General features: G+C 39.4%; 2 protein-coding genes across 4 annotated transcripts in view; both read left to right on the plus strand.

Moving 5' to 3' along the window:
* LOC138964782 (WASH complex subunit 4-like) overlaps positions 1-12,568 on the plus strand; it is a 54,965-nt gene extending 42,397 nt beyond the window's left edge. The window contains exons 31-34 of one of the 3 annotated variants that reach the window (XM_070336827.1): positions 298-391; positions 2,630-2,686; positions 3,153-3,176; positions 8,537-8,627. In XM_070336827.1, the coding sequence (XP_070192928.1) occupies positions 298-391; positions 2,630-2,686; positions 3,153-3,160 (159 nt within the window). In that variant the 3' untranslated portion in view covers positions 3,161-3,176; positions 8,537-8,627. Of the gene's footprint in view, positions 1-297; positions 392-2,629; positions 2,687-3,152; positions 3,177-8,536 lie in introns of all 3 variants that reach the window. The other 2 variants (XM_070336826.1, XM_070336825.1) reach the window with 2 other exon arrangements.
* A 6,750-nt stretch (positions 12,569-19,318) lies between these two features.
* LOC138964780 (chorion peroxidase-like) overlaps positions 19,319-22,781 on the plus strand; it is a 31,292-nt gene continuing 27,829 nt past the window's right edge. Inside the window, exon 1 of the mRNA XM_070336822.1 lies at positions 19,319-19,551. Within this exon, the coding sequence (XP_070192923.1) occupies positions 19,437-19,551 (115 nt within the window). The 5' untranslated portion in view covers positions 19,319-19,436. The remainder of the gene's footprint in view (positions 19,552-22,781) is intronic.

Here is a 22,781-nt window from a genome sequence, read left to right on the forward strand (position 1 = left end):
CTGGCGGACAATTTGGCCATCCCTAGTGATCACCAAAATATTCCTGTCATTAAGAATATCTTTGATATGGGAGCAATTTGATCTTGTCTCAAGTGTGAATGTCTTGTTTTATTCAAATCAACACATTCCAGTACCTTATCATTCTTGTTTATTTAATTCTTTTCTCAAGTAAGCCGGGTATCGCTGTACTATAGTTTTATTTCAAACTAATGTCGACCAGTAGGTATTCATTTCAGCACAATTGCAGGGTTGGTTTTAGTTATGTTTCTCAACAGTTGTTATTTTTGCTCACAACAGGAGTACGAGCTGCTGTATTACTCACTGAGCAGTGCTCGCATCTTCTTCCGAGCGGATTTGACTGCCGCAGAGGAGAAGGAGGCCAAAGCCACAGGTACTTGAAATGTTTTACACTATATTTATTTGCTGATTGGAATTGTCCTGAATTTTAAAATTGTTATGTTAAATACCTGTGCTTGTTTTGTTTTCATATAAATACACAAAGAATATTTCATTAGATATGTGAAACTGCAGGTTCAGAAATGTCTAAAAATGAATGCTGAAGTATATATTTTGGAGTGTGGCAGTACATGCAGTAAGAGTGAGAGTGCATTTTTGAGTCACTTGAGAAAAAGTGACTCTATGTAATCGGTCAGTGTTAGTCTGTCCGGCCGGCTGGCCGTCCGGCCGGCCGGCCGGCCGTCCGTAGACACCACCTTAACGTTGGACTTTTCTCGGAAACTATCAAAGCGATCGGGCTCATATTTTGTTTAGTCGTGACCTCCAATGACCTCTACACTTTAACGATGGTTTCGTTGACCTTTGACCTTTTTCAAGGTCACAGGTCAGCGTCAAAGGAAAAATTAGACATTTTATATCTTTTCTCGGAAACTATCAAAGCGATCGGGCTCATATTTTGTTTAGTCGTGACCTCCAATGACCTCTACACTTTAACGATGGTTTCGTTGACCTTTGACCTTTTTCAAGGTCACAGGTCAGCGTCAAAGGAAAAATTAGACATTTTATATCTTTGACAAAGTTCATCGGATGTGATTGAAACTTTGTAGGATTATTCTTTACATCAAAGTATTTACATCTGTAGCCTTTTACGAACGTTATCAGAAAAACAAGGGAGATAACTAGCCTTTTCTGTTCGGCAACACACAACTTAACGTTGGGCTTTTCTCGGAAACTATAAAAGTGACCGGGCTCAAATTTTATGTGAACGTGACTCATTGTGTTGTGAATAGCAATTTCTTCCTGTCCATCTGATGCCTCATATAATATTCAGAACTGCGAAAGTGACTCGATCGAGCGTTTGCTCTTCTTGTTAAAAAAGGTGTCTAGTTTTGTTGTAGGAAAGGTTTAGTTTACGTGTGTTCATTATTTTTAGTTCATGCATGCAGGGCTAACACCTTTCCGGTTCTCGCCGGAAATCCGTTTTTTTCAAACCGGAAAATCCGGTTTCTTAAAGTAAAACTTCAAAACTTTTTCTATTGTTTTTTGAGTCACTTGAGAAAAAGTGACTCTATGTAATCGGTCAGTGTTAGTCTGTCCGGCCGGCCGTCCGTAGACACCACCTTAACGTTGGACTTTTCTCGGAAACTATCAAAGCGATCCGGCTCATATTTTGTTTAGTCGTGACCTCCAATGACCTCTACCCTTTAACGATGGTTTCGTTGACCTTTGACCTTTTTCAAGGTCACAGGTCAGCGTCAAAGGAAAAATTAGACATTTTATATCTTTGACAAAGTTCATCGGATGTGATTGAAACTTTGTAGGATTATTCTTTACATCAAAGTATTTACATCTGTAGCCTTTTACGAACGTTATCAGAAAAACAAGGGAGATAACTAGCCTTTTCTGTTCGGCAACACACAACTTAACGTTGGGCTTTTCTCGGAAACTATAAAAGTGACCGGGCTCAAATTTTATGTGAACGTGACTCCCAGTGACCTCTACACTTTGACGTCGGCTTTGGTGACCTTTGACCTTTTTCAAGGTCACAGGTATGTCTTGAAGGAAAAAAATTGAAATATCATATCTCTGAAACTATTCATCGGATTTGATTCAAACTTTATAGGATTATTCTTTACATCAAATTATTTACATCTGTATTGTGTTGTGAATAGCAATTTCTTCCTGTCCATCTGATGCCTCATATAATATTCAGAACTGCGAAAGTGACTCGATCGAGCGTTTGCTCTTCTTGTTAGTTTGGAGTGTTGATCGAGGCAAAATGGGTATTATTTGATAAATTATTAACATACATTTTGGTATCAGGAGAGCCTGTTCTTTGCCTCTACAAGATAAAAAAGAAAAGCCTCAGCTTCCCCTAGCGGGCGGTTAGCCCTGCTGTTGGAGACGGGCCTGGCCTTTTTGGTTTTTCACTTTTGTTTGGACTGTTAGCCCTGTACATGTGATGTGTGTGTGTGTGTGTGTGTTTGTTCATGCATGTGACGTGTGTGTGTGTGTGTGTTCATGTATGTGACATATGTGTGTGTGTGTGTGTGTGTGTGTGTGAGTGAGCACAAGTGTGCATGTCCGTGTGTGTGCACAGTGCATGTGCGTTTTGTAGTTTTGGTTCTTTGAGCAATAGGTTTTCTTTCACTCCCCCATTGTAATGTTTCAGAGGAGAAAGCCAAGGAGGGTGGAGAGGAGGGTGCAGCAGCCCCACAGTCAACTGCAGGTCAGTATCATCCATAAAAGTTGGATCCTGCTTTTTCCTCCCCCCACACCCTCACACTACCAACCGCCCCCCTCCCCTTTCTCCACACACATGCACAAACACAGCCACCTCCTCGATTCCCCGTCCACCCAATTGTCTGTCTGAGGCTGATCAGCGAACGCCAAGAAGAATATTCCTTGAATGACCATGTGAACTTGTTGAAAAAAAGATGTTTTGATTTAATAACTATACAAGTTTGAAGTCATTTTATTGGAGATTTTCAATATCAGTTGGAATGTTTTATTCAAGAACTACAGTAATTAGTAAAAAAAAAAAAAAAAAAAAAAAGGAAAAAAAGATGATGTTTAGGTCTCTTCTCGCACTGTTCCCTTCAATATTTTTCATCATTTTTTTTCTATCCATCCATTGAATTTATCTGTGTTACCTGTTATTGTATATAACTGGTGTTGTTTGTTACTCTTTTTAGCATCCTGACGAGGGTAAGATGAGGGTATGTTGTACATATTAACCAGCAGGTGTTGGGTTTTATTGGCTGCCTTCAGTTTTGTTATTGTGCATCTCATTAATTTCTTAACATTCTTTTTCCTTTATATATATTTTGCTCTTTGAACAACGGTGTTATTGAACTTCATTGATCTTAATTTAGAGCTTTCATGGTGTATGTGCTTTCTTTCTGAATCAAACAAAACTCATTGTTTGTGCATGGTAGCCCGGCCGTAATGACTTTTGTTAATCCTGTGTGTTGTTGTTTTGTGTTTGTTTTTGTTGTTGTTTAATTCTTTATTTTTGGTCTCAGTTCCGTATAACATTACTGAATTTAATAGATGATGTTGGGAAATATAACTCTGTCAGGTTTTCTTTGGGTTGAGAAAGAGTGAATACTCTTGCTTTTATTGAGTCAAACTTTCCCACGTGACATTATAGGCGAGTCGACACTTTCGAGGGGACGTGTGTCTAAAACATTTGGACATGGAGCATGTGTGGAAAGTTTGCCTCAAAACAAAAAGAGAGTATTCACTCTTTCACAACCCATTCAAAGAGTTACTTCTGGAGTTAGTCTATTTTAATGTTGAAGCCTGTTTTCCACCTGGGGTTTGCACATTTTTTGAAGAAGTTGTAAAGTAAAAACAAGTATTCATATGTGCATGTTCATATGGGTATAATTGCAGCGTAGCTAGTATATGTTGTAGGACTTTTGAGACGTGTGAACAGTGTATCAAACCGTGCAATTACAGCAGAGACCTGCTAGTTCTATAGCTTGCTTGTATTGAAATGTTGTCTTTTCGTTGTTCTCTTTTGGTTTTGGGTGTACCTCAGACTTTCTCTATTTTCATCTTCTTCTTTCTTTTGCATAGGCCTATCCTTGCCTTAATCTGCAATCTGTGTCAGTCTCTCTCCTCTTGTCTCCCTATTTCTCTATCTGTGATAGAAAAAAAGGAGCACAATAAAAAATAAATCAAAATGCTTATGATAACTTGGAGATTATAATGCCTGGAGCGTTATTTAACTAAGCTGTATCGCTGATCACACACGTCAAGTGACATATTATGCATATGTGAATCATACTTACACCGCCAGTGTTTTCATAGTGTTTCAGGCAAAACTTGTCAGTGATCAAATAAAGCGTTTAGTACTAGGCCACTGTGTGAGTTTTGACATTTTAATATAAGGTTAAAACTGTGACGCACAGCACTCAGTTCTTATTTCTGAGAACACTTTTAAATGGCTACAGTGTACGTATGTTAATTATATGTTCCCAAAAGGGATGTGTTGCTTTTGAATTCAAGGCAAAGGACTTACAACATAAGTAGAAAAAAACGAGACTGAGTTGAAAGATATGGCAGTGCTTTGTTGAAAAGGGTTATTTTTTAATTACTAATTGACATGTTGCCTGCTTCATGATTTGAAATTATTTTGCCAAAAATGGTAAAATGGAAGTGACATGGTAGAAGAGATGGTATTGGTAGCAAAAATAAATCAATAGTTAAGGAAACTGTCTCTCTCTGATATCAGCTCTCTCTCTCTAGACTCTCTCTCTCTGTTTCTCTCTCTCTGTTTCTCTCTCTCTGTTTCTCTCTCTCTCTCTCTCTCTCTCTCTCTCTCTCTCTCTCTCTCTCTCGCTCTCTCTCTCTCTCTCTGTGTTTCTCTTCAATCCTTCCCTTCCTCTCTCTCTCCTCTCTCTCTTTAACTATATGGGGTCCTGATTTGGCCTATTATGGTCCGCTGGACCCGAAAAGCAACAGCTAACTAACTAACTCTTTAACTATGCCTGTACACCGGAGGGTGTTATTTTATAATGCAGTACTGTATTAATGCGCTAGAAAGCAAACAGGAAACCTTTCTTTCACAGTACAGTGGAACACCCCTTTGGAGACCTCCAATAATCTGAGAATAATACAGTTGAAACTATGTTTTCTGAATATTAAAATCAGCCTGAATAAAAGATAAAGGGGCCCGACTAGTTTACGTACCTAATGTGTTTTAGGTTTAGCCAATTGATGCACATATTTTGTAAGTTATTGTATTATGATATTAAACAATGAAAGAAAAAACTGTTGCCTGTAAGCTATATGAATGTTCTTAAATTCGCATTTGTTTTAGTTAAATATGTGTGATGGTTAACAACAAAGCATTCATAATTTATCAATTGTTAATGATCAAGTGAATAGCACAGCAACAAAAGAAGACTTAAGTTTGCCCAAAGATGATTGCTATGTTAAAAGTTGGAATGGTGATTAATTATTCAAATCATGTTATAATCTGATGCAACTTCAAGAGTGTTTGAGCTAAGGAGGGGTTTAATGTCATTAAACATGCATATTTTCACTTTAACAAATTAAACATTCCTTAAATGCTTATTTTAACATTCTATCATTGTACTTTAGACTCAGACTTTGGTACTGTATTTCAACTATTTCTTGAATGTTGTCAATGGTTATTTACTTTGAAATAATCTTTGCTATTCTTATGCCCGTTAAGATCAAACTTTTAGCTTTGGTTTGCATAGGTAACCTCAATACATTTTGTGTGAGTGTGTCATTATGTGTGTGTGTGAGCGAGCGTGCATCATGCGTGCTTACATGTGTGTCTTTGTAGGGATCCGTTAAACTTGGTATACGCACGAGCAAACATACATGATGTCAATATTTGATGTCAGAATTGTACAATTCTTGTCATAATCCATTCTCAGTATCAACCATCATCACCCACGACCAGAAGTTTGCCATGACATTTTTATGGATTACAGTGGAACCCCCCTTTTAAGACCCCCCAATTTAAGACTCCCTCCTTTTTAAAACTTTGTTTTCTCAGATTTTCTGTTCATAACCTTTGTAAAATTACCCCCATTTTAAGACCCCTCCAGACCTGGGAACCCATACGATTTCGCCGTATTTTGTACGCATGATTGTCGAGAATACGCTCAGTACGGTCAGTGGGAAAAAAATACGACGAGAAAAATTCCTAGACTACTTTTCTTCACAAGCACATCCTGAAGCCGATCCAGTATTTTGGCACATGATTACGTCACTATATTAGCCGCCGTCGAAAAAAAAGTATAATCGGATCGTGTCAATCGAATCAAAACAACCAGGCAAACGAAAGTACGGTATTTGGCGAAATCGGCTCCGAGAATAAACAAGTGAAACAAAGGAGAAAAGTGAAAAAGTTTGAAGAAAAATATCACACACACACAATTTGTAACCAACACACACATGTAGTCCCGCCCGGAATAAGCTTTTTTGGGATGATTTACGACTTTTGCGCACATTTCGAGCAGACGAAAACACAACATGGCGGCTCTCGCTCCTCCAACTATCGCGAGACACAAAAAAACACGAAATCTCGCGCGCGCGAGATCCTGATACATCCGGTGTTTCTCGGTACGCTTGTCACGACGACTTGTTGACAAACGAAGATTCGCGAAAGAAAGAGAAAAGCGCCGAGTCTTGAGTAGAGAGCTAATAAAGTACCGGTAATCGCTAATCGAGCGAAATGAAAATCCGCGGCGACTTCCATTAGGTGAATGCTATTCAAGTTTAGGTAACGTTTTAGCCGCATCTTTTTATAAGCCGCAATGCGATTTTTTTTTTTTAAGTCGCGGCTTGTAGTCCGTCAAATACGGTACAGTTTGTGTCAGTAAAAATTGAAAAAAGCATTTGTTTTAAATGTATAGGTAAACTTAATTAACGGTGTGACGGACGCGCATGAGGCATGTTTTAATCATGGATGTGCAAACGCTGTGTGGAGTACGCTCATTTTTTTGAAAATACACCAAGTTTGTTTGAGAATACTCAAAGTGCAAAACAGGGGTTCCCAGGTCTGCCCCTCGTTTTTAAGACCTGATTTTCTCAGATTTTTGGAGGTCTTAAAAGGGGGGTTCCACTGTATATATATATATATATATATATATATATATACTAGAGGAATACCCGGCTTCGCCGGGGTGAATCGCGAGACAGAGACAGACAGCGTGGCGGTTCATCACAATCACCTCTGCAGGCGAAGTCCTGTCAAACGGGATTGAGAATTTTAGAGCTTATTTCTTAGCCCTATATTATCTGTTGTGGCTTCTCAAATGCCAGAACATACAGACAGACAAAAGCCGCTAGACCCCATCACAAACAGAACTCTACAATCCACAGGTTTTTGCCCACACACACACACAGAGAAGCCGTATATATAAATATGTATATCTATATCTATAAATATATAGAGATAGGTGAGAGTGTATTTTTCGCGTGGCTATAAATTGATTTTCACTTTGACAGTAAGAACAACTTACGGGTGCAAGGGAAGCGTTCTGGACAGCGCAGTGACATTCTAACAATAGAACCTCAGAAACGGGAATTTGAGGTGAACGGCGCGAGACAGAGACAGACAGCGTGGCGGTTCACCACAATCACCTTTGAAGGCGAAGTCCTGTCAAACGGGATTGAGAATTTTAGAGCTTATTTCTTAGCCCTATATTATCTGCTGTGGCTTCTCACATGCCAGAACATACAGACAGACAAAAGCCGCTAGACCACATCACAAACAGAACTCTACAAAACACAGGTTTTTGCCCACACACACACACAAACACACACACACAGAGAAGCCGTATATATATATGCATATCTGTATCTATAAATATATAGAGATAGGTGAGAGTGTATTTTTCGCGTGGCTATAAATTGATTCGACCTTTTCACTTTGACAGTAAGAACAACTTACGGGTGCAAGGGAAGCGTTGTGGACAGCGCAGTGGACAGCGCAGTGACATTCTAAAAATAGTAATAGTAACTTACAACTGAACGGGAAAGCCACACGAAGGAAGGGAGATAAACGCCAAACACTGGAGAAGATAAGGAAGAGTTACTTATAATGGTGAAATGAACACAAAAACAAAAATCTGTTCAGCGCTGCGCGCTGAGAGCACGTGTTGAAATATCTCATCGATGATATTGTGTCCGGGGTGTAGCTGAATACGGTGTCCAAATTTGAAAAAGATCCACCGAGAACTTTGGCGTTGTGATGTGGTGTAGCGGCTATGGTGTGTCGGTATGGGGGCCCGGGTAGCTGAGGTGGAACCAAAATAGCTGAGGTGGAACCAAAATCGGTTCAGCGCTGCGCGCTGAGAGCACGTGTTGAAATATCTCATCGATGAGGTTGTGTCCGGGGTCTCTCTGAATAAGCCCACCAAATTTGAAGCAGATCCATCGAGAACTTTGGGCGTGCATGGCGAATACACAAATACACAAACACACAGATACACAAACACACAGACAGACACAAGTCGTATATATATATATATATATATATATATATATATATATTATGGTAGTGTATTTTTTTTATTTTGTCTTTCAGAGTCGCCCGCTGTAGACACCAACACGGCCAGTGGAGGAGGACCTCCCCCTCCTGCCCCTCCGCCCCCTCCCCCTCCCTCAGGGGGACCACCGCCACCCCCTCCTGCCGGTGGGCCACCACCTCCGCCCCCTCCTCCACCTCCACCTCCTCCGCCACCACCGCCACCACCACCACCTCCTATGTAAAATGGTGCAGTGGAGAAGGATTAAGTCCCTGGGTGCGATTGCACCTAGGGTGCTTTTGTGGGTTGACCGATTTACCAGTGTGGATGATATAGGGGCAGATATAGATGACCAATGTGTAATTTGGGTTGTCAATGTATTTCTCTTGCTGGTAGATGATTAATTTACTGAACACTTGAGAGAGAGAGAGAGAGAGAGAGACAGAGACAGAGACAGAGACAGAGAGAGAGAGAGAGAGAGAGAGAGAGAGAGAGAGAGAGAGAGAGAGAGAGAGAGAGAGAGAGAGAGAGAGAGAGAGAGAGAGAGAGAGAGAGAGAGAGAGAGAGAGGAGAGAGAACAATTAGAACAAGATTTTATTCCTTTAAGGCCTTAGCCCCTTTCGGAAGGGGGCTGGTTACACAAAAGTAAAGCGTGTGTGCAGCAGCAATCCACACACGCGTCGTTTCAAGTGAACAGAAGAAAAGACAATGTATAATCACAAAATACTAATGCTTAAACAGCATTTTCTAAACATTTAATCTGTTAGTGTTCTGATGTAAGTCCAGCAGTAGATAGGTTAAGCCTATTTTAACACACTGGAAACTGGTAATTATTAACAACAGTACCATACAATTTACTACATATATCACACAATGAAATTCCCCTATAGTTGTTAGTATCATTTCTATCTCCTTTCTTAAATAACGGTACAATAACTGAATCGCACCAGTTCTGTGGATAGATTCCCTCATCAAACAAAGCGTTAAACAGTTTCACTAAAAACAACACCACATCTTCGCTAGCTGCTTTAAAAAATTCCCCAATTAAACCATCAGGTCCTGCAGCTTTACCCGATTTCAGTCTTCTGATAGCAATCAACACTTCTTTGGTAATGGGTCTATCCAGCATTTCTTCATATTCATTATTCACGTCATTAACATCAGCATGCTCATCATCTTCAATCTCATCTTTTTCTAAAATGCTATGAAAGTGCAGGTACCAATCATCAACAGAAATATTGTTTTGCTGCTGGACCTTTTTACAAGAAACATTTTTAATTTTCCTCCAAAATTCTCTCTGATCACTTACAGCACCTACAAGTTCTGTATACAAACTGTCATTGTACTGTTTCTTTTTTCTATGCAAAAAGTTTTTATATTCACGCCTGGCTTTACAATACTCATCCCTATCCACATCTTCTAATGAATTCCTACATTTTCTCAGCAACTTTCTGACACGTCTTCTTTCAAGCACACATTCATGATCAAACCATTTGAATTTACGTGGTTCATCTGACAAGATAATAGTTTTCTTCATACAAGTTGCACAATCTTTAACTGAATTTATAAACAAAGTCAAAGCATCATTTACATTAATATCAATCATTTCGCTTGCCAGTCGTAACTGTTGCCGAAACACATCAGAATTAATTGCATCTTTGTACTGATGTTCATGATCAGAGTTCCAAACAAATATTTGCAAAACTTCTTTTTTCTTAACCTTTAGTTAGTTAGTTAGCTGTTGCTTTTCGGGTCCAGCGGACCATAATAGGCCAAATCAGGACCCCATATAGTTAAAGAGAGAGAGGAGAGAGAGAGGAAGGGAAGGATTGAAGAGAAACAGAGAGAGAGAGAGAGAGCGCGAGAGAGAGAGAGAGAAAGAGAGAGAGATGACAGTGGAGAGATAGAGATAGATGACAGTGGAGAGAGAGAGAGAGAGAGAGAGAGCGCACATATATGCGTGGGTGTGGGTGTGTCTTATTTGTACGTTTTCATCAGATTGTGAACAGTCATACATAAAATGTTACATTTCCTAAGTGAGTGCTAACGTTTCCCTCTGTTTCTCTGTCTGTTGTCTTGCATGTCAATTTATTCACTGTTTATTGCTTTTATTAATACACTACGGGCATAATCTTAATCTGTCACAGGTGTCATTTTTCTTGACAGCCCCTTACATTTTGCACTGGGTGATAACTATAATCAGCACAGAAATGGGACGGGTTTAAAATTAAAATTAACCTTGAACGGTTGAAAACGACGTTAAACACCAAATAAATAAAGAAAGAAAATGAAAATAAAATTATATATTTTGTTTATACTTTTCATTGTTTTTTTAAGTGCAACACCAGTATTATGGAAAGGCATACCTCTGTCGAACAAGTTAGGCAGAAAAGTTGTACAGTAGTACCTGCCATATCCGGTCACCCATTAGTCATTGCAAAGGTGACCGCAAATATCAGGTGGCCGTTCATTACAGGCCCCCTCCTCCTCCAAAAAACCCAAAAAAACACGATCAAGTTTTCATGAAGAAAAGAAAGCGATCATCCACGAGCCGCCGATTCATTGTCTCTGTTAGTTTTGCTTTCGTTTATACATCTTAATTATTTGCGTGTTTAACTCGATCGTCCTGGCTAAGCTATTGTTTCGTATGTTTCTATGTGTGTTGTTTGGATTATTATATATGTATTTGAGTGTCAGATAAACAAGTGTTTCAAACTCACATCAGCTGTGATCGATCCGGAAGTGACTGCCGTAAATGTACATGTATGCGCATGTCTGTATTTACAGTTTGCGCATGCGTAAGTATTCATGTCGTCTGCTCGTGCTGTGCCGTCTGTGCACACAACACACACACACACCACAGGCGCTCGCCCGCGAAAGTGACAAGTGGCCGTTAAGTGGCCGCTCCTGTCGAGTAAGAGGGGCACCTTAGGGCAAAAATCAGTGACCGTTGACCGCGTCAGACAGGTTAACGGCCATTAAGAGTCAATTATAGAAGGAAAACTCATTAGTCATGGGAAAGCTGGCCGCTCCGGGTAGGTTCACGCCCACGAAAGGGCCGGAAATGGAAGGGACTACTGTATTCTGTTTTGTTTAATTTTTTCATACTGATGAGATGCATCTATTTATTAAACTCCTATGTAACTTTTGAATGTGTTCATAATTACAGTTTTGTGTACGTAGTTATTTCCTTTGACATTACAACAGTGAAAAACAACACAATGTCTACACATTCTTTTACTTGTTACTTGAAAGGCTTTTAAATGATAATTTTGTGACGTTTCGTATACGTTTAAACACAGTTTAATGGATGAATGGTTGTAAGAGAAGTGTAAGATTGACTCCATATGCAGATGGCATTAATATTAACAGTTGTAAGATAATTAAATACAAAGAAGTTTCACGCGTGAGAGAGAGAATGATACAGACAGAGATCGGGTTTAGGTCTTCTGGCTGGTAATTGTGTAGATGTGTCAGGTCCCTTCTTCTCCTTTCTTCGCCTTTCTTTCTTTTTCATCCCTTGAACTCATTTGCGTTGTTTTTAACTCTTATTGTGTTTTCCATTTTATAAATCTGATTGTGATTTGTATGCAAGAGTCACAAAGAAGTACACATGCATTTGGAACTGGTTTGAATTGTACGCAAAGGGTTTTGGGGTGGAAGCATCCATCCTAAGTCTGGACTTTCAAGGATGCCAAAATCACATTTTTCGATTTATTTTCATTTATCCGCACCATTTGTTATGAAAAATATTTCTTATTTACAAGCAGACACATTTCAAAATACGCACAGGATATGACTGAATATGTAGGCCCTACATCTTTGGGTGCATGCATGTATTGCACAGATAAAAGCTGGATGTTGATTTAAATGTCATTCCGTGAAGAACATACCAGTGCTTAATGTTTGCAAATGTTGCACGCTGTTTGACAGACTAATATATAGCTGAGCTGTACAAAGAGAACATTGTTAACAAAATCATTGATCATGCTCTTTGATACTACTAATGTTTAAATATGGGATTTATTATTGAGATAATTCCATAATATTCAATATTGCAACTTGGAATAAATTGTGATGAACAATCTTCATACCTGATGTTTGTGTGGCTGTGTGTGTGTTTGTGCCAGTGGCTATATATCTGTGTTCAATATTCTGTTTTGGCTCTGCAATGTTAACCATACAGAGTTTCTTATTCATCATAACAATTCATTTTCCATACCATCCCGAAGAAGGCAGTTACATGCCGAAATATTGATTTAAACTTACCTAACCTGGTTACTGGTGTGTTTTCATTTTATTTAAATGATTTGACCAGTATATTTCGATGTGCCACACTAATCTCATTTACATTACCCCTCAGAAAAAACGTGCAGCATTTAAGTTTATTGGTACTTTTCCTCCTTCCAAGGTCAAAGTGCTGGCCATTTGTGTGCTGTACGTTGGTGTTTGTTTGTGTGTGTGTGTGTGTGTGTGTGTGTGTGTGTGTGTGTGTGTGTGTGTGTGTGTTGTTCGAAGAAAATTAACACATGCTTCCGACAGAGAAACACTTCTAACAGATCATCACACATGTGACCTTAATATCATAATTTCATCAATTAAAAACAAGTCGCGTAAGGCGAAATTACTACATTTAGTCAAGCTGTGGAACTCACAGAATGAAACTGAACGCACTGCATTTTTTCACAGTGACCGTAGTCCGCCGCTTGTGCATAACGGAGTGAAACTGATGAGCCTGTTCAGCGCGGTAGTGGTTTCGCTGTGCTGCATAGCACGCTTTTCTGTATCTCTCTTCGTTTTAACTTTCTGAGCGTGTTTTTAATCCAGTTTTTGGAATCAGGAACCGACAAGGAATAACTTGAGATGAAATTGTTTTTAAATTGATTTCGAAAATTTAATTTTGATCATAATTTTTATATTTTTAATTTTTAGAGCTTGTTTTTAATCCAAATATAACATATTTATATATTTTGGAATCAGAAAATGATGAAAAATAAGATGAACGTAAATTTGGATCGTTTTATAAAACTTTTTGTTTTGTTTACAATTTTCAGATTTTTAATGACCAAAGTCATTAATAAATTTTTAAACCACCAAGCTGAAATGCAATACCGAAGTCCGGCCTTCGTCGAAGATTGCTTTACCAACATTTCAATTAATTTGATTAAAAAAGGAGGGTGTGACAGTGCCGCCTCAACTTTTACAAAAAGCCGGATATGACGTCATCAAAGACATTTATCGAAAAAAAGAAAAAAGGATCCGGGGATATCATACCCAGGAACTCTCATGTCAAATTTCATAAAGATCGGCCGAGTAGTTTAGTCTGAATCGCTCTAGACACGCACACACACACACACATACACCACGACCCTCGTCTCGATTCCCCCCTCTAGGCTAAAACATTTAGTCAAAACTTGACTAAATGTAAAAACACAAATCGTGTAAAACTGGTATCACATGGGAAGCCATGTTGTTTTCTCTATCATGTTATGCAGTGTCGTGACTTGCCAGGCGATTGATTTATAGAAAATTGAGGTGCAGAAATGAACTGAAGCGTAAAGATTTTAAACTCATATCAATTCCCTTTATTTATGACTCCAAAATTGTGAAGAAAATGCATATCATTTTAAAATTTTGCTTGAAGACAAAGCTTTATGTGTAAGTTCACGTTAATATTCCTTTGATCTCGAATTAAAATAAAAGATATATAAATGATACGTATTTTTGCCACATTCTTTTCTTCAGAACCTGTTCATAATTTCTACATCTGGTGTAAAACTGTGTTTACTTTATTGTGGTGCAATACTGCATCCCGCTATTCCGCGGACAGAATAATTTGGGGGGGGGGGGAGGGGGGGGTTGTATCTGTTGGCCGGCTCACTGATCTATTTCTAGACTGAGAACTGAACACCTTCTTTGTGCTGAAGGCGGTTGCTATGTGAACATTCTATTTTCACTTCGATGGAATGCACGCGTGGACGTACACGCGCACACACGCACACAAACATGCACGCACGCACGCACGCACGCACGCACGTACGTACATACACATGCACATACACACAAGCATGCACACACATATATATATACGTACACACCCGCACGCATACAAACATGCACACACATACACACACACACACACACACTCACTCACTAACACACACACTCACTCACTCACTCACTCACTCACTCACTCACTCTCTCACACACACACACAAACACACACCCAAACACACACACACACACACACACACACACACACACACACACACGTAACCTACTCTGGGTGAAATTACCACAAAGGAGAGGGAGGGAGGGAGTCAGTAACGAACATGTTCTTCTGCAATATGTACCACGCCTGAATTTCTCTATGAGATAATAAAGTATTCTTATTCTTATTCTTATTCTTATTCTAATAGCACAGGAGATTTCACCGTACATTTCGAAGCCACAGCTGAAAATATTTTTTGTTTATTATTCAAACTAATCAGTTAACAGTTAAGATAAACCACAACTTTTCCACTGTTAGGAATTATTGTATAAATAGAGATTTCAAAATCATTTGACTGAGAAAAAATCTCCGTATGCAGTCACGTGAGCAATTCTCGTTTAAACATCCCCTCCAATCGCAAACACGCTGAACTATTAAGGAATTTTAAACGTTTATCTCAAGCTGTACGGGTACACCCACGTTAAAGTGAAATTAAACATCAAAGCCGGACAAGCACTGATGTGATTCTATTAGCTTATCTGTATTAATTGTCGAGACAATTGTGTTGAGCGTGTGATCTGAAACCTTAACTGAGCTAGATCATTCACAGATACAAATGTATGTATATTTTGAGCATACACACACATTTGCTGATTCATAGTGTATCTGCTGCATAATTACATCATTAAACTTCAAAAGCATAAACAGAAAGGTGGAGGTGGGGAGAGAAAACACGCAGCTGGTAACTGATAATATTATATACAAGTGCATTGGAACCCGTCTTGTAAGACCCCGGCAAACATTCTAAGAAAAAGGTCTGAGTCTTAAAATAGTGGTAAATGAACAGAACATCTGAACGTTGAAAAGCAAAGTGTTACAATTTGGGGGTCTGAATTGTTGCGGTCTTAATTTAAGGGTTTCACTGTGCAGCCGTACGTACCTGTGATGAGAAGACAGTCTGAGACAGGCCAAACTGAGTGTCCCTACATCACAGGTATCCTATAGTGACATGTATACTTTGTTGGGTTATTAGACCAACTGGTAGTATACAAACGGTGTACTTTGTTTCTGGAGCGACCTGCTATTACAGACAACACAGGGCTCTCCATAATGTGCGCCCCTCTGTCCCATACGGACTAGAAGCACACAAAAACTAAACAATACAAAAACCAACAACAGCAAACAAACACGTACAATACATTCTCGGAGGGGGTCCCCCCTGCGACGCGCTAAACCTGAAACTAAAGAGCGGGCCCATGCAGGGGCGCACTAAGTTTGCTCTATCATGATAATCGTTAGCTAGTTTTCATACATCTTGAACACGCGGCCAGTACCGTGTAACTGGCCTTGAGACCGATCGATTCAAGGGGGGCAATCTCAGTCATCTGAAAGAGGGAAATCCAAACGCAATCCGCCTTGTTCGATTTTATGGGCTTGGACGATAGAGAAAAATAAGAAAAGCAAAAGCTGGAGTCCAGTCTGGACGAAACTGCTATCAAGAACGCAGAATTGATTTTTTCTGAGTTTTTTTTAGCCGTAAGCGCCATGTTTATCGGAGCAGGAAACTCTTCCAGAGTGAGGCCCCTTTGTTGGTTTCACTGCAGCCGCCAGCAGTTATGAGAAATTCGAAATGAGAAATGGCGCTTACGGCTAAAAATAAAACTCAGAAAAAATCAATTCTGCGTTCTTGATAGCAGTTTCGTCCAGACTGGACTCCAGCTTTTGCTTTTCTTATTTTTCTCTATCGTCCAAGCCCATAAAATCGAACAAGGCGGATTGCGTTTGGATTTCCCTCTTTCAGATGACTGAGATTGCCCCCCTTGAATCGATCGGTCTCAAGGCCAGTTACACGGTACTGGCCGCGTGTTCAAGATGGTTTTCATACAGAATGGACAAGAACGTTTACTTTGCTAGATTTGGAAGCTGTTTTATTTTACTCTAATAATTTTTTTAATTGTGTAAAATAAATTAAATTTTTTTTTTTTTAAATCCACGTGCACAAGACAAAAACTTTCATACTGGGGGAGCGAGCCAGTCTGAAGAGTACTCGGGTCCAACGCCAGCGTTTTTTATAAGAACTTGGAGTGATTGCGAATTTGCGCGTTTCTCGTGAGTGCTTTCGAAGTTTTGTAATTTGATTTTCCCCAGCGAGTGTTCTTTGGAGGGCACTAGACTGTGATTGCTGGTGCATGTTTTTATTTTTGTTTTTCGTTCTTTGTTTCCGTTTGTAGTCTGTGGTCAAATACCTCACAATGTGCTCAAACAAATCACAGGCACAGGAAATGAACAAGAAGAAGTGTGTCACAAGAATTTGAATTCTAACAAAAACATGTGTATGAGTTCATAGACTACCACTGTCGAACCCTTCACTGTACAATGTAAATGAGTACAAAATATAGTCGTCAGTTTGGGAGACATTGTAGAGCACAGGTGAACTTATCACAAACGGACAACACAAAAAGTACTTTCTTTTCAAACTTGAAAGTTTGTTGTCTATTTTTACCAGGGTCTTTCAAACAAACAATAACATGTGTATTTTTTATGTGAAAAAATTCATCTATTTTAACATTGTTGTACTTAAAATCTTAACATCTGCTAACAATTTGCGTATGAATATTTTTTATCCCTGCACTAGAAGGGAAGAAATCAACCTGTGGAAGACGTGCTGTGGTTTGTCTCCCTTCCTTCGAAACCGAAACCGAAACCGTCTGTAACGCTTACAGGGCCTCATAGATATCAGAGTCAACTCTCTCTCCACCCCCCCCCCCCCCCGCCCCCGACACCTCCACGCATTCAGCGTAACGGCTTGTACGGCGTGTTACTTCAACATAATATGATAATAATAATAATAACTTCAACAAGTATTTTTTGGAAAAAAATTAACCTTAACAAGGCCTCAACACAACAGCGCTTCCTGGAATTGCATGGCTGTTACCGGGAAATGTACTGGGTCAAAGGTCCGCCTGACTCGAAAATTTACTGGGGAAAAGACAGTGACTGCAAAAAATCGTGTACTTCATGATTGGTACAATGGCCAACACAAATGTTGTCGGATCAAGTCTACTTCCATTCTTTAGATGGTATATGTTTTTTCAAAGAAATAGTCTTTTACATTGACTACTGCCCTCCCAGGAAACCTGGCCACATCCTCAACAAAGTCAGCCAGAGCTTCGTTTAAGTGTGACAATGGGTCATATATTGGTGCTACATTACTAGCATTCAAATGTGTATTCATGGCAACAGCATTTTGCCATTTACAACAGTTTCACTAAGGCCAAAAAAAAAAAAATTGTCTGTTTAGGGTAACATGACAAAAAAAAGTAGGGTCGGTAGGTAGGTAATTTTTTTTTTTTTTTGTTGTTTTGTTGTAAATGCTATGTTGGCTGAACATTCACTTCTTATATTTGATGAATACATGTTTCAAAACTAACGTATAAATAAAACAGAGAGAAAGGGAGAGAAAGAAACACCAAATGTCTGTTTTTAACATTTTTACCTCTTTTTGTTTTTTTGGTTTTTTTTGAAATCAAAAAAAAGTTTTTGGGTCGGCGCCAAATCGATAGGGTCGGTCGGGTTACCCTAAACAGACAATTTTTTTTTTGGGGCCTAACACTGTATTCTTTCTTGCTTTATTATTTTGTGACTCAGTGATAATTTTAAATAAAGTTATTTGCATCATACACTTTGATTTCATTCATTTCTATTTATAACTACTTTTACTACTTTCCCTTCTACACTATGACATGCCACTGTATGACGCTCATTCAGACCAAAAACAATACCATTCCTACCTGTTGCAACGTCTATCGCTCGCTCTGTCTTTTGGTTCCTTGGTTGATCGATCGGTTTCTTGGTGGAAAACATATTTCTGTCACCAATACCAGTATTATTGCATCACTTCCATAAAGGTAGAGTAGCCTTCTTCCTTTCTGTTAAGCCAATAGGTCTTATTCATTATTGAGCTCTTATTCATTATTGCATTACTTTCACAACAATCTTCTTCCTTGATATTGCGATAGTTGTTATCTCCCATTTATGTACAAACGCCGAAAAGACAATTTAACAGGACACATCAACACTATTATTTTGTTTACCTGTACCAACAGGTGTACAACTTCCTGTTTCTTTGAAATTGTCAATGTTTCGGCCCGTGTTGATCCTGGGATCAACTGAATTTCTTGTGTGAAAGTAGCGTTCGTTTCATAAAGTCCTGCTTGTGAGAAGACGAGTGAAACCCATTTCGGGGTTATGGGGTAGGAGGTACGTGAGAGCGAAGGGCTTGGTAAATGCACATTGCACTCGACCACCTTTGTATTATCCACCGGTTGACCATCTTTTCCATCTCTCTTCCGTGTACACAGATCGTCAATCTTTCAACAAACCCTTTTTCTGCACACTCCCTCGTACGTTCGAGACTGATTCAGACATCAGAAACCTTTAAACAAAATATACATAAACAAAATATTTAAAAATCGATTTTTTTTCTGCACCCTGGCTCACAAGTTCGAATTTTGAAAAAAGAGCTTTCCATACCCGCTTATCAGGATGAGGATCGACTACGAAATCAGGAGAAAATTCATGCACATTGCTCGAGGCAGTCGATCATCAATTCGTGGACGACACTGTGAGAGAGAGAGGGAATAGGAGAGGCGAGGAAAGAGAGATGCAGCGTCTGGCGGGTTTCTGCGTTGCATCAGTTGCAAGCCTGTCTGTCTAATTGACTGCATGCAGCTCGATCGCTTGCACCCATGGCCTACGCAATGTCTTGCCCGGGTGATGGACACCCGCGAGTGTTCCGTTCCTCTGGGTACTACCTTCTCCTGTTCGTTCTCCTGGGCTTCCTGTGTCTGTTCCAAGGAGCGGGTGAGTAAGCTTACTTCTTGGCGTGCTTTTGTGATTCTGTGGATTGACGTGTGAGAGATGGTGAACTGTCTGCAACTTCTCTTCTTTTTTTTGGTATGGGGGGTGAGGGTCGCTTGAGGGAGGTTGGGTTTGAGTAAGATTCTTCTCTTCACTCTATTGGTGTACCTGTGACTACTGGCAGGATCCAGGATGAATTCTTATCGTGCTACTGTGTTATTATGGACGTGTTAGCTATGAGATGATCATTTGTCTACAATTTCAGTTGTGTATTATGGGTGTGTGTGTGTGTGTGTGTGTGTGTGTGTGTGTGTGTGTGTGTGTGTGTGTGTGTGTGTGTGTGTGTGTGTGTGTGAGCGACAATGCAGGATTTGTTTTGTGTTTTATTCCGGGTAGTTCTCCTCCCTATCCTTGGCTGCAAGTGTTTGTTTCAAGCCGGATCGGATACGTATACATAGTCAGTATGGATGTGTCAAAGATGTGTTATTTGTCAGTAAATTCACGTTTTCTTCTTCTTCTTCTTGTTTCCTATACATCACGGCAGGGTTGGTTTGGTTGCGAAGGATTTGTGTATGTTCAAAGCAAAAGCACAGCCCGTTATGATACGAACAACGTTTACACAAAATCGATTTCCACCAGCAGTACTAGTAACTACAATGTAGTAGTGAGACTGATTTTGTGTATGGGGGAGGGGGAGGGGAGGGGGAGAGCTCACGTTCGTCTTTACGCACGGTTCAGATACTTGTGCACAGTGACGTGTTATATTCAAGCGCTTACGTGTACACAGCATTGATGTATGGCCAATGCAGATGATCGAGTGTGATCTCACAAAAATTAAAATATACATGTGATGTATTCAAGACAGGTCACAGAGTACGAGATTATAAGATTTTATTTCACAAGAGGTAATCAATACTTGTGACGTTAGGAGGATCAAGACTGAGGTCAGAATATTCTCGGTTTAGTTCTGGTAAGGGCATCATCATCCCCATAATCCCATACCACAACCACCACCCCCCCCCCCCCCCCACCCCGCTGGATTATTATACTGTTCCAGGGCAAAATGATATCATTTCTGTTATATAAGGAAGTTGCAAACATATGACCTCATGGTATTGATATGGTAAGGGCATCTTATCCCCCCCCCCCCCCCCCCCCAGCCGTTCGATTATCAATATCACGCTGAGTTCCAGAGAAGTGATTTGAAATCTGTGATGTGAGTAAGATACAAACATAAAGTTTAGGTCAGAAAAGTGGCCTCTTGGTTTGGTTCTATTAACTCATTGTCTCCCAGATACGGATATATTCGTACCCACTCATATGGCTCTATCCGACCTGGTACGGATATATCCGTACACACAGTCACTTCAGTCGCTTCCTTTAACGTCGAGCGTGTAGTTTCTACACAGTTACTACAAGATAGTTTTATTATAAGAACCTTTCCTAATTCCTATTAACTCGATGTTTTTTTAAACTATATTTATACATAAATGCATATTGTAAAGCAGTATGCATTGTCAGAGGATCTTCTAGTAGCAGTGTTCAAATGTCGAAGCTGCTTTTCCCAGTTTTACCTAAGAGACCGACTGTATATTGTGTTATTGTATTTGTCAGACTTGATTGTACCAAGTCCCTACACATGTTGTAATGCGCTTAGAGCCAAATATTTTTGTTTTTTGTAAGGGATAGGCGCAATATAAATACACTTTATTTTTATTATTACAATTCTGAGTGACCTGCTGCAGCACAGCTGGTCTCGGCTAAAACCAACTTGGTCAGACTCAACATAGGCGGGGTAGAAAGTGTTAAGGGTAGAAAGTGTTAAGGGTAGGAGCTACCATGGAAATACACCGTCTTTCATTTGATCACAACATTCTTGAAACAAAATTGTTTGCGTTAAAAGTGGGTGTGCATTTGCTGCAATGTATGAAATAATACATGATAAAATAAAAGATTATTTCTAAATTGACTTTGCAAAAATTATTAAATAAAAAATAAGAAAAGCGATGAATGGAATCATGTTACTTCATGGATGACAGTCTAATATCAAAACTACTCCCCATATTTGAACTAAAATTGGCTTACAAGTGTGTAAGATGTTTATCTTTGATTTGTTCGAACAACTTTTAGATTTTGATTTTTAAATGTTGACTTTGTGGGTACAAAATGTCTCAAAACATCGAAAATGTGTATATCTTAAACTGTCATTCTTAGAGATAATCCTTTCAAACAAAACATCTATTCGTATGTTTTATACATTTCTGCGAAATTCCAAATCATTCTAATGAATAGTTTTGAAATTATCTTGTCATCCATAATTCATTTTATTTTTCATTTAGAGCACATTTTGTTTTTGATCATATACTATTATCATACATACATTGAAGCAAAAGCACACCAAATTTGAACACAGACAGTTCTGTTTTATGAATGTTGTGGTCCAATGACTTGGAAGAGAAAAAAGGTGTATTTAAAGGTAGCTCCTACCCTCAATGGCATCTGTTTACCCAGGGGGATCATTACTCTGAGTTCAATCCAAACGATGTCATATCCGTGTTACAGGAATATTTAGACATAAAGTTGAAGTTTCAGGACGCAATCACTTTGATTTGTTCTGATAAGGGCAGGTTGAGTTGAGTTTTTAACCCCATAGGATGATAACGTTGACAGCAGGTCGCGTGATGTAATGTGTGTTACGTCATGAAGATATAGACTATAATTAGAAGCTGACGTAAGGGAATAGACCTCTTGGCTTTCTGGATACCAGGAAGGCTCGTTCACGTGGTAACGACATAATTATTGAGTTCAGGAATACACTTGGTGTACTAGAAGTGTTGAGTTGGATGCTTGATCCCAGATTAGCATAATATAAAATATTATTTTAAGCTGAATATAATAATCATTATAACCCTTCCCGTGGAATGGTTCTGGCGCACGCACGCGCACGCACACACGCACACACACACACACACACACACACACACACACACACACACACACACCGATACACACACACACCGATACACACACACACACACGCACACACACACACACACCGACAAATCCACACACACGCACACACATACGCACGCACACACACACACACACACACACACAGACACACACACACACACACACACACACACACACACTAAGCATGTTTTGTAGATTGTTTATTTGTTGAGGCGTGAGTGGCTCTGTGCAAATAGAAGAGGAGGGGAGAGTTAGCATTA

This window comes from Littorina saxatilis, linkage group LG4 (assembly GCF_037325665.1).
Source record: "Littorina saxatilis isolate snail1 linkage group LG4, US_GU_Lsax_2.0, whole genome shotgun sequence".
Taxonomy (NCBI): domain Eukaryota; kingdom Metazoa; phylum Mollusca; class Gastropoda; order Littorinimorpha; family Littorinidae; genus Littorina; species Littorina saxatilis.